Source organism: Trachinotus anak, unplaced genomic scaffold (assembly GCF_046630095.1).
Source record: "Trachinotus anak isolate AG129_WGS33_773 ecotype Australia unplaced genomic scaffold, CSIRO_AGI_Tana_v1 ptg000019l, whole genome shotgun sequence".
NCBI lineage: Eukaryota > Metazoa > Chordata > Actinopteri > Carangiformes > Carangidae > Trachinotus > Trachinotus anak.
Window position 1 is genome coordinate 22,335,148 of NW_027273870.1, and position 18,218 is coordinate 22,353,365.

The window sequence follows — 18,218 nt, forward strand, 5'->3', positions numbered from 1 at the left end:
TAAGAGAGGTTCAATGAAGTCATGATTAAGGCTACTACACAATAACTGAAAAATCTGCTATCACTTAATTTAAATTATAAACCAACTCATGTAGTTCACATCAAAAAAAATTACAAACAGAACTGTTGAATTTGTGAATCTTTTTAATAACCATCTTTTTAAAACAAAACAAACAAAGTGGTCAGTATTGAGGTACATATATCAGTATTTTGTTTAATGGTGAATGTGGTGAGACAGAACCTGTAACTGAGCTGTTCTCAACCTTTTGAGCTGTTTAAAATGATTTAGGAAGAAGCACAACATGGTGAGCTCGGGCTGCATTTGAGAAATGTATTAATTTAACCATGAACTAAAATTTTTGCATGATTTAATTATACATGTGTGCATTCATCTCAGGGGTCCCTAGGCCCATGTTGAGAGCCATGTATAATTACAGTAAAAAAAAGTAGGATTTTGTATTTTCATCAAAGCTTTAAGTTTTTTGAAAAAGAGAAGACAAATGTCAAAATGACATCAGGGAGACAAACTTTGGTTCAGAGGATTAGTAGTTGTGCAAACACAGAAAGAAAGATCAGCTGAGCTTATCTTACTCACTGCCTCTGTATGCAGCTAAGCATTTACAAAGTGACCAGAGTTCAGTTCAGAGGATCACCAGGGCATGCAGGGGTTAGGGCAGTCTCTGATGTATGACTCCAGTTTGCCTTCAGACACTTGCATCAGTGTTGTGTATGTGGTCAACTGGAAAAGGCACAGCGAGAAAGGAGAAAAAATGTTATTTACACTGAAATGATCAAACTAGCTTTGAATAGAGAAGTACAGACTGTCATGTAAAGGCTCACCTTGTTTAACACTGGTTTGGTTGAGAGCACATCATATATGGTCTTTAGAGAGATGTTCTAAATAAAGACAGAGCAAAGGTGTTGGCACCTTGACAAAACAGGAGTGGAACAGCTTTGTACTTCAGACCTTAACTCACATGACTGGAATAACTTAACTACATCTGCAAACATTTACATCCTCTAATCAGAGACAGAAAACCGTTCAGGTCTGTACAGGACGTGGGTGTCATCAGGACTCACCTTCTGTGTTGTCTGGTTCATACACTTCATGGCAGGAGTTCTGCGATCGTCCAGGAACAAAGGCTCCTCCCAGTGGTCGTAGTTTGTCTCCAGGACGTACCAACGGCCAAGCTTCAGGTCAATCCTGGAATACAATAAATAGGATAAAAACCTCAACATGTGACAGTCACTTAAACAACTGCTTTGTGAAGTAAGAGATAAATCAGGTGATCTGAAACCACAATGGTCATCAGTTCCTAGTTGAGCAAACAGTGTTTCACAAGACAAACACGAGACAAGCTACAATCATTGTGACTTTAGAGCAAATGTTTCCACTATTACATTTTATTGTAGTGTAGCAGATTATATTGTAGGCCCAGGTCTGTTTATACAGAAGTCAGTCTTGATGATGATTTAGCACAGGGAATTTAACACCCAAAGCATTTAGAAACAACTCTATATCCAAGAATATGCTCTAAAAGTCCAGTATAAGCTCCAGTGCTTACTCCAACAAATCGATACTGAGCAGTCTGGACCGGGTGATGATGCAGCCCTGGCCTGTCTGGTTTCCCCCCAGGATGAAGTAGGCTGGAGCGAGCAGCTTCGTCTGAGCCAGGCGAGTTTTGGCCTCCTCATAGCTGATGGTAATGAGAAAAGAACAGACAGATTGCAACATCTTTTCTATCTCGTCTTAATACCCTTTTATTTCTTATGTTAAGCATTGAAATGCCTTATGTTTGAAAAGATATCTTTGGCTTGAAATGGATTTCAGCATTTGATTTTTCAGGATGCTAAAGGTATCCTGTGCCCCTAAACATTTAGCATCACATTACTGCCACCAAACATTATTACACATCACTGTCCTCAACAAAAATGTGCATCACATCATCACTGTGCTTGTGTTACGCATGTGTGCGCATGCTAATTAACACATGGACGTGCTCATAGAAACATTGCTCTATGGTGCCACTTGTGGTCAAAACTGAGTGTCCCTCTAAATATTAAAGAGGAAAAATACCTGTTAGCATTTTCTAGTACAGAGCGGGTGAGAAAGCTCATCCACATCCCATCTCTCTTCCCCAGGATCCACTCCAGAATTCCTGCATGTGGACAGATTGAGAGGCTCACATATTAATCATGAAGCACACTGTAGCCATTCTCTCTAATCCCTGTATAAACAGATCTGAGCGAAACAGACCCACTTACCAATGTATCCTCCATCGAGGCTGAAGCGTTCGTTCATGGTCAGAGTGAAAACATGCTAAGAGGAAAACAGGGAATTTAAACAAGAAGTGTAATATTTCTTACATCTAGAAGTCTGGAAGCGTAGAAGTATATACAACTCAACTAAATAATGTTTTATGCTGATTGAATCTTCGGGAATGATGGTAAATGACTTACAGGCTTGATGCCAGTCAGCATGCCAACATATCCAGCAAAGTTTGTAGACTTGAAGACGGTCTGGTTCTTGCTCTTGAAGTCCAGGTTGACCACCAGAGGCTTCAGCTTCTCACTGATGATCCATGACTTGTTTTTCACATCCCAGCTGTGAGGAGGGACAACTTCATCTCATGAGATGTTGTTTTACCACATCTGAGTCAAGACGATCAAGCTTGAAAATTTGTGATATTCTTACCCCATAAATAATCCAAAATCCAGATTTCTGCCATGAAAGAGGTTACCTGTAAGATTGCAAAGCCAAAAAGCACATCAGTAGTGATGTAGCATCTGTTTAACTTAATTAATCCTCATGATTCTGGACGATGACTCACCTTTATTGTCTTCTGCAACAATGGATGTGCACACAGTGAACACCTCATAGAAGATGTTGAACAAGACAACTTCACCTAAATTGCAAAAGTGAAAAGTTTTGTTTGTTTTTTTTTATAAACATACATATGGAGTTGCTCAAAAGAGAGTTCATAACGTTTGTGTTTTCTTACCAAGAGGAATCCCTGAAACAGTGGCAATCCCTTTGATTTCATCACTGAAAGGATATGGGAGTGTGTCCACCATCAGAGGCTGCAGAAAATTAGAAACCATAGTGCAATCATAAAAGCTTTCATGATAAGAAAAATATGATACGAAATTCAAAGGGAAACAGTACAGAGGAGAAATGAGACTCACCAGTGTAATGTCAACCAGCTCTATCAGTCTTCCACTGGGCACAAAAGCATCGGCCAAGTCTTTGATGGCCTGAATCATTGAGACCAGCTTGAAAGGAAAACATCATGATTAAAAACAGGTGAGGTTTTTGTGAGATTGGGAGCATTTTATTTGCAAATACTTGACTGTTTCTCACATCTGTTTTTTTGTCAGTGATCAGAGCTGTCCATCTCTTGGTGGGTGGTAAGTCCAGGTCCACTGTGTACCAACTGACAGCTCCCCTGAACCTGGATAGAAATGAAAAGCTGTAAAACTCCTGCAGCTTAACGATAAAAATGACATGACAGGATGTCAACACATTACACAGATGCTCTCAGTGAATATATTCATTGATAACCTACGTCTCTCTCTCACAGAGCACTAGTCATGCCTGTTTTTCTTTTGTTTTTTGGTTTTTTAAATATCCTTGCTGATTTCAGATGACAAAAAGGAAAACAAAAACCACATGCGCCCGCCTACTCTAACTGATTACATGGAAAGCATGGATATTAAGAATTGCAGCATAAAATCCATGCAGCAGAGGCCAAGACATCCCTCACTTTCATTCTGTAGCATGAGTCAAATGGGTTTTCTTTACTTTTTTAACATCCTCCATGCTTAGTAAAGACCAATGCTTTTCAAATTCAGTGCCCCCTTTTTGCAATGCAGGCTTTCTAGTGTTCATCTGTTGTCTTTAAGCCTAAGAGGGTAGCAACTAACGACTATTATTAATTTCAGTTAATCGGTTTTTGCATATATTTTTTGACGAATTATTTAATATATAAAATACAAAATAGTGAAAAACAGAGATTAGCTGTGAATCCTCACATTTGAGAAGCCTGAGCCTGTGAATACTTGAAATTATTGTGAAATTAATTGACAGATTAATTGATAAAAACAATCATTAGTTACAGTTCTTGCTAAAAATGTACCTTCATGAATGTTTATTAATACCCAACAATAGTGGAAAGTAACTAAGTACATTTACTCAAGTACTGTATTTAAGCACAGTTTCAAAGTACTTTGAGTGAACATTTCACACTTATATTTCAATACAGTTCAGGGGGAAATATTGTACTTTTTACTCCACTACATTCATCTTGCAGCTGCAGTTAACCAGTCAGCAGTGTTACATTACTACATAGATAAGTCTACTAAGTAGTTACTTTTCAAATTCAGATAAATAATACAAAATATAATAAACACATAATTTGTGATGCATTATTATAGGTAAAGACAAAACTTAATTAATTGTAAGACACTCCACTACTAACCAAACACAGCAGGTACAAACTGTACAAACCTAAGCATTTGGGTGTTGAGTTTAACGAGGAGCAAGTGAAGGCAGCAGAGCTCAGCTTTGAAGCACAGGCGTCACATAACAAATCAGTCATTTAACACCACAGGGAGTTTCTGTAATTATTAACAATTATTTAACTCACAGACTAATCTTACTTACGTGGGACCGTTTGGTGGATACATTTCTGTCCGACAGTCTTCTGTATACTGCGGATACATGAAAATAAAAGCAGGAAATTTGAGCTTTTTGTGTGACTTTAGGGTAAAAACATCAATACAGCTCACTTTGTAGTAGCAGTTAGACAACACACTCAGTCTTAGTCATCTTGTTGTGTTCAAATGCGCAATGACGCTTACCGGAGGTACAAACTGTGTCGAGGTGACAGAGATTAAAGCCGCTAAAATGAGAAAAACACAGTGACCCATTTTCAAGAGAAGGTTTCACCCAAACTGTTCGTGTGTTTGTCTGTGCAGCGTCGGTTTATTACATGAAGTTTACCCCCGTGACAGCGAGCCGACTTCTGCGCGAAGCGGAGGGGGGACCGGAAGCGCTCAGAAGGAAACAAAACACCTTCTGTACCAATATAAAAGAAACAAATCACACGCTTTTACGATCAAATGAGCAAATGAATAATCATAGTTTCCTCTGTTTACATTAAAGCGACAGCCGCGGACGAAATAGTTAACGAATTGATGCACAACACCCCTCTAAACATTTCATAGGCCAGTGGTTGATTCCATACGGAAGTGAAAATAAATAACATGACCACCCATAAGGTTGATTGCATGTATTTCCTCCTGTGTCAGCTGCTATACCTATTTAAAGAGTGTTTAAATATGTTTGTTTTGCTTCACTGAGTAACTTTACATTTGGTTTAATAATCTCTTGTATAACACGCAGTGGTGGAGAGTACCTAAGCACATTTACTCAAGCACTGCACTTTATAATTCTGAGATATTTGTACCATACATGTGTATGTCCATTTAATGCTACTTTATACTTTTACTTTACTACATTTGAAAGGGAAACATTGTACTTTTAACGCAGCTGTAATAACTTTGCAGATTAAGAATTTTCATAGAAAACCTTATGATCTGCTACTAGTTCAGGTCATTTGAGTAAATAAGCCCTTAAGGTCTTATTTTCTTTCATTCAAAGTGAAAGAAATATGACTATTGTACTGAATATGAATGTGAGCATTCCAACTTGTTTTCAGTTGAGTTTCAATTTTTCATATTTCCACTCGTTTTGAAAAAAAATTGGTTTTTAGGATTTAATTATATTCTGAAATGGGTTCATGAGATTAGTGGTTTTGAAGATGGAACTGCCCAATTTCAAATTTGCTTTAAAAAACGCAGCTATTTGCTATATACGCACCCACTTTGATGTATCAGTAATAATAATCCAATAATATAATACATGTATGTATATATCTATATATAATTAAGCAAGGACTATTAATGGAGTGTGTTTTTTTTAATTATTCATTTTCAATTAAGTCAAGGATATAAGTACTGCCTCCACCACACACCACTACTTAATTTCCAAAGGAGACCCTTATTCCAAATGCATTTCAACTTTGTAGTTTGAGCAGGTAGTTATCTAGTATAGTTATTTTTCTTCTTTCCTACCAAATAATCGTCTCATCACACAATTAGCAATCTAATTACATTATATGTTATCAGACACTGGATCTATCTTTCTGCAGAACTTGTACTTTTACTTCAATACTTCATGTCATTTTGCAGCTATTCTGTTGGATTTTAAATTGATTTCTGTATTTTCAAGTTGTAGTTTAGTTGCTTTTACCTGAGTAAAGAATCTGACCATAATATTTTAGACAGCTCTGTGGCAACAGTTTTAGGAGGACCCTTTCCTATTTCAATATGACAATACCCAGTTCCACGGGGCCATGTAAATATCAGTGCCGTACCCCATTAAAAATCCTGTGGCTAAAGGAGCAGTTAGATTCCTGGGCCTTGTGGGTAGCCTTCCCAGAGTGGAGGTTGTTAAAGCAACATATTTTACCCATGGTTTTGGATTGAGATGTTGAACAATTTTAATGTTCAATTGTCCACATACCTTTGACTATGCAGTGCACAGTGAGGGATGAAGAGAAGGGTAAAATATATTTCATTTCAGTTTTCCCACTTTCTGACTCATGTAAATTATGTATCAGTTTTTACAGGTGACATTTATCCTTATTACATTAAGTCATGGTGTTGTCAAACTGATTAGTCATAGCATAAATAAATCATATATTCTGACCTTTCATGAAAGATTAGTCAAAGGTCAGTATTGGTAGTTTACCTTACAAGTATTACCTCCTCAATTCTAGATTATAGAGCAATTCATTGACCAAAACATGATATAATCATTGCAAAAACAAGGGTCAAAATTCTAACAAACACTAAATCCATAGGAAAGCAAAATGATAATTAATCATTTATACTGAAAAGGCCAATGGGTCACCTGAAGTGTATAAATGTCACCACAAAGGCCAATCCAACTGGCTGCAGGAGATAAAAACAAACCAGCGAAACTGATTTGACCACAAAATGTTTATTAAAAATATAAAAGGAAACAAAAAGTACATCTAATGTTAGATTAAAAGGTCAAATCTGTGAAATGACATTTACAAAGACATGGCAGCAATCCACAAAGCTGAGTCTTCATTTGCAGTACCTGTCTGCTTTCATTTTGCTTCTCCTGTAATGAAAAAAGATGACATCTTACATTCACAGTACGCAATCAATCTATTATTTTATTATCAATATCTATTCCCCAAATCAAATAACTCTGAATTTTAAAAAAACCTACCATAAACAAAATCCAGCTTTCTTTAGAGCTTCTGTTGACACACTCGATTGAATTTATGATGTGACAGCATGCTTAAATTCTCACCTATCCTGCTTGTTACTACTGCTAGGAGGATGATGTGAACACACGTCTTAATCTGTTATAATGTCAGCATGAGGCTGCCTGACCTACGTTCCTATGAACTATCACAAGTTCAAATAATGTTTGTAATGATACTACAATGTCACCACATTTCCGACAATAGATACAAAGATACAGGATCTATACAAATCACAGAGGCAAATTCAGAAAAAAGGTGAAATATTACGATAGCAGAAACATGTAATTAACAATTTATCATTTATAAACTGCACACATTGGACACTTTTTCAAAAGTATCTCCTCTCCTCAGAAGTATTTAGGTAAAAAAGATCATCCATCTATTGTGTTTTTTTTTTTTTTTTTTTTTTTTTACAACATATTAGAGAACAAATTCAGTCAACTAGAGGACAAAACACTGTACATCCAGAACAGGTGAAAATTGCACCTCTTTACTTTCACATTTTATGAGGTTTACAATTTGGATTCTGAACACTAATTGATCTTGAATGCCAACCTTTTAATTGGTTTTGTATTATATTGTTTGTGAATATACTGGTGTAACTTAGATTTAGCACAAATGTAAGTGTTTAAGTCAAAACACTCCTCTCGGATAAATTTGAGAGAAACAGGAGAGTGATTATAAAACTACATCAAGTGTTTCACAGTAAATATATAATATATAAATTACTTTCATACCTGTCAAGCAAAGCTTCATGAAACTTCCCATCCGTTCTGGCTTTCTTTAACTTGGTGGGGTCTTCCTCATTAACCCTGAGCCGCCGATCTTGAAAACTCTGAAACTTCTTCCTGTAATTCACACGGCAACATTAATAAGACAGTTACAAAAGGCTGTGCAAAGGTAAATGACTCACCATCATAATGACACACACTTCAACACAGACACAAAATTAGACATTTTCACAACTTATCCTTTTTTTGAGAGCTGACACCTAGTTTCTAAGCAGCTAAATCTTAGAAAAAAATCCAGATAATGAGCCCAAGTATTAACTAAAGCAATGTATTTAAATGTTGACAGTGGCAGCCAAAGAGCAACAGTCTGAGTGGCTGAGCTTACTCGCTGGCACAAATCAACATATTTGCATTATCTGAATGTTCAGCTAAGACTGGAGGTTTTTTCTGGGGATAACAGTAGAATCAGCAAATTAAGATGATGTGATGACTTCATCCTCCTCCATTAATATTTTCCCTTATAAATGAAACAGCTTTTATTTCAATGTAAACAATCTTAAAACTTTATGTAAATACTTGCACAACAGCGCCATAAACAACCAAGCACCCTGTCAGAAACCTCTTTGATATTCAGTCTTTCTTTGCTCTGTCTGTGTTTTATGATTCGCAGACTGCATCCATCCTGAAAGACATTTCAGATGCTAAACACTACATCAAGACACAGGCTCAAGGGCAGCCATTATCAACATGTCAACATGACGAGTCCATTTCCCCAGCATTCATCTGAAACAAATAATAGAGTGGGAACACCAGCCAAAGCATGCCAAGCAAAAAACAGCCACAGACATATTGCCTGGAACTTAATAGGCCTTAGACAGGCTGTATATAAAACACTCAGCAGCATTGGAAGCTAAAATGTGGTGTTGCCTGCTTTCTCATCCCACTCTAACAGCAGACCATCAGTTGTATCTTTAGGGCGCAGGATTGATGTGGTGGTAGCTTAAAGGCGTGATCTCACATCCGAGGATGTTATTTTGTCAGGGTTAGGGTGCAGACTGATACAATGTGATGACAACAGGAAGGAAATTACTAAGTTAGAATAAAGTGTTTAAGCATTTATTTCAGAGGACTCTGCAAGGTATACTGCTAAAATGTCAAACTGACCTAAAACACGAGTATCATTACTGACACAGTGACACCGTTCTAATCAGCAACAGCTTAAAGAAAAATTGCACTTAAAGACTGTAAATGTAATTATTATGAAGGAGAATGGGTGATGAGAAAAAGTTGTTTTTCTTTTTCTCCCCTCGTTTTATTAAAATAATTTGCAGTGAAATTATTCAACGACAGTAAAGAGTGGAGACAAGTTGGAAAAATTTACCTAATGTTATGTAGGAATAATATGTTGTTTTTTTAGCTTTCCTGCCCTGTTAACCATCTTGGAACCCCTCATATTGATCTTGTGACCCCTTGTGAGAGTCCTCACCCTCAGGTTGGGAACCACAGCTGTTTCTAATATTTTATCCACCTCAATATGGAGGTTTAGCAAAGATAATACTTAATAGAGGACTGGTGCACTGGATTGCACTGCGGCCAACCTGTGTATTTTACAAATACATTAGTGCCCTTATTTGCAAGTACTTGGGTGAAATAACTTCACCTCCACTTGACTCTGGATAAGTGGCAGAAAATGGATGGATGGATGGATGGATGGACTCCTAATCTTAAATTGCTCATTAAATGCAAACAGCTCTACCGAACCTAACAGAGAATAACAGTTAATTTGAAAGTTGAACCTGAAAGATTCCAACATGGGTTTACCTCATTTCGTTTTGACTGGGCTGTTTGTGTAATAAGTCAACACTAAGTGATACACAGTAGTGGTTACGTACACATAATTGACCTCACAGGACTTCACGTTGCCCCTGTCCTCATCTGCAATGTCATCTTTATGCTTGACCTCTCGTTCCAGACTTGATCTGATCTGTTCATCATTCAGAAAGGAGAGGAAAAAAAAAACAGAAAGAGAGAGAAGTTGTGGATTAAATATCATTACCTTGAACCTCCCCTGAAGTGAGGTCACAAACCTTTTTTCCCCTTCCATCTCGAGAGTCAGGTCCTCACAGAGATTGCATGCGTAAAATGAAGGGATTAAAATGCAACCTTGTGGAAGAACGCAATTTACACATCACCTTCACCATCTCGCCGTCCCCCGCTGTCTTGCTCTTGGCCACAATGTCCCCACTGTCACTGTAGGAGATGAAACAGCTATTTGCTGCCAGGAGAGCCATTTTGCCCTGAAGCAGAACAGAGAGAAAACAGAGGAGAAGGCAGTAGATTAGATAGAATTGCAGTGGGATTGGTTGTTGTGATAGGCATGAAAGGTTGCCTGGTATTTGATGTAAAAGAGTCTCAAGGTTGAGCCGGGCAGGTTGTTTATAGGTTCAACAAAGCATCAAGGTGAGCAATGTGCTACAGCGACAAGGTAGATGCATTCTGCATAATGAATTAATTGTTCATGACTACAGCTAAGTGTTATCTCTCATGGGCTTAACTCCATTCAGCCATGAGACGAGGCGTGAAAGGCAGGGGACAGCATTAATTACTGCTCATATGAGCATTTATGGAAATAAAACATTTACTGGAATGATGATGGAAGTATAGTACTTAAGGGCATTTTCACTTTTTTTTCTGACATTTATTAGACAAAACAATATATTGATTATTGAGAAAATAACTGACCGATTAACTTATAATCTAAATTTTGTTACTTTCAGCCCTAAGCAGCAGTGCACTTGCAAAGGACCCAAATTAACTTTTACAGATGTGTTGTTTTATCCACCTGAAACCCCAAAACGTTATGTTCATTATCATATACGACAGACCAAAGCATTAAAAAGTCACATTTGAAAAGATGAAACTTGTGACATTTTGTCATTTTTGTTTTTAAAATGACGATGAATCCTTTATCAAACTAGGTGATGATTTTCTGTTGGTAACACTGTCACTGTCCTGTATGTTGTACAGCTCCTGTCTTTGCAGAACAGCTTTCTATTTATGTTCATCTAAATTAAATGACCATCTTTGTTAATATAATGTTAATTTATGTATATTAAGGTCAAATTCCTTAAATCTGTCAACATACTTGACCAATAATGTTGATTCTGATTCTGTTTTTAAGAAGTACAACGACAAATTAAACTTGACACAGTGTTAAAAATAGTTTAATGACTGAAAAAGCTCTCTGTACTGGTTTCAAAACAAGGGTCTACTGAGCTATTTGCTAGCAGTCACTGTCATCATGTAGACAAATATAAACAAAAGTGTAAAATAGCCGTTATTTCGCTTGCTTTCATCAAGACGCCTGCAGTAGTTAGCATGGTTACCGTCCCATCTCTAGTAAGGTCCAATCAAGATATCATTGTCTTATGGGATTGGAAAAGGGACAGGACTGGCTGCAACACAAGTCACAGGACTGGGATGGGACAGGAAGAAATAAACAGTGATCAGGTAAGATGAGAAAAAACATTCACTCCTGTGCTTGATCTTAACTGGTGACCTACACAGATGAGCTGAGCCAAACTTAGGAGAAGAGGCATTTGAAGATTTACTCACATCCTGGAAGACTGGTTCCCATTGTTCCCTGGAGCCGATGGCATCAGAGCGCCCCATTACCAAACCCTCAGAGTTGATACCCAGGTACTTGCCATATCCAGACTTCAAGGCTATTCTGCAACAGCAGAAATGACAAACTGAAATTCTTCCCTGACACTGGCTTTGAAATGCTTCAAAAGGAGACAACATAAGGAAGGCCAATCTAATGTTCAAAACATTGTTAGCTTTTCTGAGAGAATGTTTTTCTTCATAACAAGAAAGGTGAAACTAGCACCTGAAACTAGCACATATGAAATTGCTCTACAACAGGCAGCACCTCTTCAAGGAGGGGGCTGCCTATGGAAGCATAATTACTTTTGTACATCTAGACAGTATAAACAGATCCTTCATATAAAATGTACAAGTGGGGTAATACATCTGTGGGTGAAAGATCATCTGGGCAGTTTGTCTTGTACTCACCGAGAGTCTGAGACTTTGATGGCAGTAAACTGCTCTGGAGGGTCTGGTCCTTCATCATCTGAAACATATAAAACAATATTTACCTTTTAAAAATGTTATGCTTGCTTGTATTACTAATTTCCATAAACATAATAACATGCTATATAATTGCTATATTAATTTGTTTTATCCCATAATGTTGTTTTCAGACTGATTTAATACTTGGTTTTATGCAACATTGTTGTGTTTAGATTATTTAATGTTGGTTTGATGCCCTTTTTTATGCCTTTATCCTTATTCTTTATTTGTACTTTGTAAGTTTAATATTTGACTAAATGTCTTTTTGTCTGCTGCTCTTATCAGCCTGTGTACACATGGTGCTCAAGCAAAAGAGAGTGAACAGCTTGTCCTTAACCACCCTGTATAAATAATAGTTGAATGAATGAATAATAAGGCTCCTGTCTACCTGTTAAAAAACAAAAAAATGTTGCAGTACGCCAACAGCTGAGTTAAAAATAGTCCATGATCCGAGATCTTTGACTTGTAACAAAATTCTGAACACTTGATTTTTCAGTTTTGACAGAAAGTTTTTGCCACACAAAAAGAATAATGTAGGCTTTAATTAATTACTGTGTAACAATCATGTATTATTAATAAAATGTGCATAATTTCTTCTCACACCAAAGTTATACTTAAGACCTATTTCATGTTTTACTTATGCAATCTTATAATTAATAATGCAAACCCTGCAGCTGGGAAGTGCTGTGCAGATCTGAGTCCAGTTCACCAACACAGAGACATTTGGAATATGATACAGAGGGAACTGTTGTGTCGCATTTAAATGCTTTATTTCATACCGAGGTAGCCCGAGCTCCTCATGATTTAATAAAAAACTGTGACCTGCCTGCGATTAGGCCACTTCCTGACCTTTATGATAAATCAAAGCTTTGTGCAGTTTGTAGTGCGTAATACGGGGATCTGGTTGAGGAAGAGCAGAGTCTGATAGACATTAACGAGGGAAGCATTTAGAAAGCAGAGGTAAAATATGACATAAGCTGCTTTTTGAAAAGGCTGATAATCTTTGGAATATGTCAGACTGTGACCCTCTGAGTTGTCTAAGAGAACATCAGCATGTTTCCTTCGACCTGCAAGTGAATGTGAATATTTTTGGAGCTTGCTAAAAAGGCTGTATCATCCACAGTGTGCCATCGTTGCAGAAAATCCAGTAAAGAGGCGAAAAGCTCTAATCTCTCTTTTTATACTGCTTGCTTGCGTCTTCTTTCATCTCCTAGAAATGTGCTCATGTGCATGCAGAAGATGAGGACCCACTCAGGGAATTACGATGTTTAAATCTCCCAACCATTTTCACTGGTTCTCACAAAACATGGGTTGAATTAATTGTTAGTAGTGTCTCTTTCTGGGCAGACTGTTGCAATGAGCACCTCTTCCTCAGAAGTGCCTGAAGGCAGAAGTGAGTGAAAACTCTGAGTTAGCTCTGTCCTTCCCCTCAACTCAACCCCTGTTCAGCCTTTTCAGTCTGGTGTCTGGATTTACTACTTAAATACTTACTGCTATGTGGACTGAAGGCAAAACCCCCTTCATCCTCAAACTCCTGAAGCCTACAGTAAATGCAGCCTCAAAATGAAGTTTTAAGTTCTTCAGGTTTGTACGACTCTGGGATAAGTCAACAGCTGCAGAGTTTTCATATTTGTTTAAAACACAGACAAAATGAACACAAGCAGAAGACACGCAAACACAGAAATAATGCTGGGTTATATGTATCTATATAAAAGATTTCTTTTCTTTATCTGTTTATATAACAGTATGAAAATTGTATGTGTAGCACTGCCACTGAAAAAAATGCTACTCTTCTGAACGGATCCTAAGTCATGCTGGCAGGAAAGCCATTTCTAGAAACTGGTTAAAACCAGAAACACCTACCATAGACGATTGGACTGACATTATTTATGAAATCTTTGGGATGGAGAGAATTATTTTTAATTACAATGAGGTTGCAACAGGACAAATTTATGGAAATATGGGAAAGATGGATAAGGTGTATAACACCTGTACGTCATTTGTGTAATGTCATTTTTTTCAACATGTCTCTCTCTCCTACCCCTTTCTTTAAAAGGATATGGGTATCAGGCCAGTACACCCCAACCTTTTAGTTTTAGTTATTTGGATTGGTTTGGTTTATCTGTATTTATGATTTGATTTGCTTCATTGGTCCTCAATTGCCTCTGTATTTTTTAATTTAACTCATTAGATTCATTACTTTTGGTTGCAATTGAGTCTTACAGAAGGACTGATAGAAAAGACCAATAATCCATCATAATGTTTGAATGAAGTAACACAATAAAAAATAATTTCAAAAAGAAAATTGTATGTTTAATACTGTGAAATGAGTTGCACCTTTATGTATTACTTCAGACGGATATTTTCAAACAAGGGCTGCAAGTAATTATTATTTTTATTATTAATTAATCTGCCAAATACTTTTGATTGATTGCTTTCGTCTGTAACATATCAAGAAATACTGAAAAAAAAATCACCTATTTTTTTCCAACAGCCCAAGGAGAAGTATTCAAATAGCTTGTTTGATGTTTGATCTCCCATATTAAACAAAGACCCTAAAAAGTAACATTGATTTGTTTGCAATCGTTCATTGGAGTACAGATTTTTGATTTTTTTTTTAAAAATGCTAACAAAATATGATCATATCATCACAGTGCGATTCCACAATAATATTGACTTATTGCCCTTGCACAATCATGGGCTCTGATGGTTATTGTATGTTCTATCACATTACTCTACATTACCTGGAAAACTCTACAGAAATGTGCCACCCTTTAATCTAAGTTAAAAACATACTCAAAAGTTCAAGAGATGCACATGGAATTAAAAATAAAGAGCTTCAAAGCTGAAAAATACTGTGCATCACTACGACAACTGTCACTCATAAGTTTAGTGTGAATGAATGTCGAGGAATTATTTGAGTGCAATTTGAAACCTGAACTTGAGAATCACCCAAATAAGCAACTTAAAGAGGTAGAAATCATTGCCATTATACAGCTAGCAGTTGTAGAACACACAAATGGATGTACAATAAGTATAAAAAAAACATGAAACATGTAAAATTACAGTTCTTATAGTGGCTGATATTATTATCAAAGCACAAGTTCAGTCAGGTATCCCCCACAATGTAGAAATTTTCCAATGTGTTGACAAAAAGTGAATGTACTGAGTAAAAGCAATAACAACTGAATGAGGGAGCTGACGCCTCTGAAAAATAAGTGCGTCAGATTCAGAAGTCGCCTCAGTGCGTTTGCTTACCTTTGTGTGGTGCACCGAGTGTGAAAAGTCCAGTATCCATGGCATGGATGTACGAGTTGTTCTGCATCTCTATGGCAACTGTCCCGGTAATTTCCCCAAAGCAGCTGACGGACCACCACCCACCTGGTGAGCAGAAAGATTTGTGTCAAAAGGTGTAATAACACATGGCATCGCTGTTTGCTTTCAAGCCACAGTAACATTAAGGTGCATTTTCCACTCAGACAGTAAACTGTATTGATATAAAACATGTGCTCTGTGTTTAGGATTAAGAGTTTACAAAAATCTTGGAGGCTTCCTCAGCTGAAACCATGTTTACCTCAGTAGCACTGTATTTTAGGGTAGCTGTATATTTGTAGCTGGTGCTTCTAAACTCAGTGACAAACATCAGGAGCAAAAACATAACATTTCTGCTGTAACTGTAAATGTTACAGATAATTTCAGTATCAATTTGTATCAATATTTTGGGTTTTTTCTTTCAATTTCTTCAAAAGGTGCAATTTATGATCCAAATATAAACTTGTCAAACCCTGTCTCAGCCACTTACATTGCAAGCAGAAAATTCACTGATTTCCAATTTAAAAATTCAGTAGAGACATATACCAATTATATCGGGTTTTTCTTCTTCATCTGCTGCTTTTCTCTTCTTATCTTTGTGCTTCTTCTTTTTCCTGTAAAAAAAAAATACCATCATGATTAAAAAAAAAAAAAAATTAGCATGTCATTTCATGGCTAAATGTTTAATTACAAAGGCAGACCTTGTAAAACCTAACCAAACATTCAGTCTCTGAAGCTGGCATGGTCATTTCTGTTAAGTGAATACATTTTCCTTGAACTGCAAATACAAGGCCCTTAAAATAAATAACAAATCATTGAGTTACCATTTATTTTCAGTATGAATGAAAGCTCTAGGACATGAGCTGCAGAGCCTTCGCTAAACATCAACTCTGATGACTAATACATTTTGTGGTGGTACAATCAACATTCGAAACAAAATTTGATTTTTTTTTTTTGTTACAAAAAATGCCCCATAACGACAAACTGAATGATGTTTTAGTAAAATGTTCTGCAATACCAATGCAATGCTTCAAAACAAAACAGTGTACATGGCTTTCTCTGTGTGGCCCCCAGTTATCCTTTATGAATACAATTCACACATTTTTTCACTCACAAGCTGATAGAAGTCAACGTACTTTATTTTCATTATTTCATAATGATAGAGTTCTCTGTTATCTAGTGTCAATTGTACATACTGTACACTTTATACGTTTTCTTGGCAGTTTCTTGTACCTCATGATGTGCTGGTCTCATCTGTCATCATAAACAAATAGTTTTTCTACATCTACATAGTGTTTGCCAGTAACTAACTCAAACATATGTATATAGATACATATATACATACATACACATAGAGATATGTATATAGATACATACATACACATAGAGATATGTATATAGATATAGAGACGCTCTTTCAAAGTTACCCCAATTCCTATCACTACTAGTTACACAGGCTATTACAGAAATTGTAAAACATACTTTTGTATGGTCAAATGCTTTCAGCGTCCAATATCGCATCTGATGTTTGTGCTGCTGTTAAAACTACTTTTAGCCAAAGAAACCTTTGCTTGTCAAGAACTGAACGATGGGTCATATGTTAGCTAATAGCATTCGCAGCTAAGAAAGGTGCTAGTGTGTTGGATAGCCTCAAACATCCCTCTAAGCTCGAAAGTCCTCAAAAAACACTGCGTAAACACTTAGTAACGAGTTTAAAAGGACGCGAAATTAAAAATAGACACTATAATTATAAACTCGTAACGTCCTCGTTTCAGTCTTTGCTAGTGTAGCCTACAGGCTAGCACAGGTTGCAGAGATCCACTTCGTTAGCTGTTAATGAGACTGCAGGCGGTAGCAATGACTGCTGCTAAGTAAGAGAAAAAACCTTACCCTTTGTTAAGACCTTTCAAAACCAGTTTGGTTGATTTTACGTGTGAATATTCAGCCATATCTTCACCAGGTTGTTAGCACGGCGAGTAAACACCAACACCAAGCTGAGTGCAAGTACGGCGGTCGCAGAGGGACATTCACAGTCTCTCCACATCGAACATTAAGTGTTTGCGTCTAACTAACAGCCTACAGAAAACTTCATGTCAGGGACACCCTACTAGGACAGACAGTGGTGAAAGAGATACTCATATGCTCTACTTAAAATAGCGAAAAGATAACAATACTCTACACTCCATTAAAAGTAAGAAGTGCTGTATTTAAACTTCTACTAAGTAAAAGTAATTAAGTATTAGTGTTAAAAGTAGTCATTTTGCAGATAAGATTGTTGAGATTGTTATAGCATATTAAATTACATACTAATACTGATGCATCAGTGTGTAAGCAACTGCTGTAACTTCAAAAAACACACAAAACAATCAAATAAACAACAACAATACAACTGCAGTAGTATCTTTTCTTTGGTGAAACTGCCAACCACTACATCTGGATAAGGGGGCACAAACAGAGACGGATTTTTAAATTTTTTATTTATTATTATTATTATTTTTTTTGTAAAGGGGCACAAGGCAAAAGGCCTGGAAACCCCTGGTCTAGACTAGAAATGTTTTTTATGAACAAATCATATGTTTCTAATGTAAATTTTAAATGTCAAATAGATGTAACATGGTAATAACAAACATAAAATTGAAATACTCTAGTACAGTACCTTAAAACTGTACTTCAGCAGAGCA

At 36.7% G+C, this 18,218-nt stretch overlaps 2 protein-coding genes across 2 annotated transcripts; both read right to left on the reverse strand.

Annotated features, from left to right (window-relative positions):
- Nucleotides 1-125: 125 nt before the first annotated feature.
- On the reverse strand, nucleotides 126-5,017 carry asah1b (N-acylsphingosine amidohydrolase (acid ceramidase) 1b). Its single transcript, XM_071505040.1, has 14 exons — nucleotides 4,860-5,017; nucleotides 4,663-4,709; nucleotides 3,361-3,451; nucleotides 3,186-3,272; nucleotides 3,002-3,080; nucleotides 2,831-2,905; nucleotides 2,695-2,740; nucleotides 2,460-2,604; nucleotides 2,265-2,319; nucleotides 2,077-2,158; nucleotides 1,565-1,696; nucleotides 1,080-1,203; nucleotides 840-896; nucleotides 126-738 (listed from the first exon to the last, which is right to left on the reverse strand). The coding sequence occupies exons 1-14, from the start codon at nucleotides 4,926-4,928 to the stop codon at nucleotides 649-651; spliced, it is 1,179 nt and encodes a 392-aa protein (XP_071361141.1). The 5' UTR covers nucleotides 4,929-5,017; the 3' UTR covers nucleotides 126-648.
- A 2,029-nt stretch (nucleotides 5,018-7,046) lies between these two features.
- frg1 (FSHD region gene 1) lies at nucleotides 7,047-17,584 on the reverse strand. The gene is made up of 9 exons (XM_071505023.1): nucleotides 17,428-17,584; nucleotides 16,084-16,151; nucleotides 15,484-15,606; nucleotides 12,169-12,226; nucleotides 11,710-11,824; nucleotides 10,287-10,391; nucleotides 9,987-10,078; nucleotides 8,101-8,211; nucleotides 7,047-7,212 (listed from the first exon to the last, which is right to left on the reverse strand). Exons 1-9 carry the CDS (start codon nucleotides 17,484-17,486, stop codon nucleotides 7,176-7,178), a joined length of 768 nt encoding a protein of 255 aa, XP_071361124.1. The 5' UTR covers nucleotides 17,487-17,584; the 3' UTR covers nucleotides 7,047-7,175.
- Between the last annotated feature and the right edge of the window lie 634 nt (nucleotides 17,585-18,218).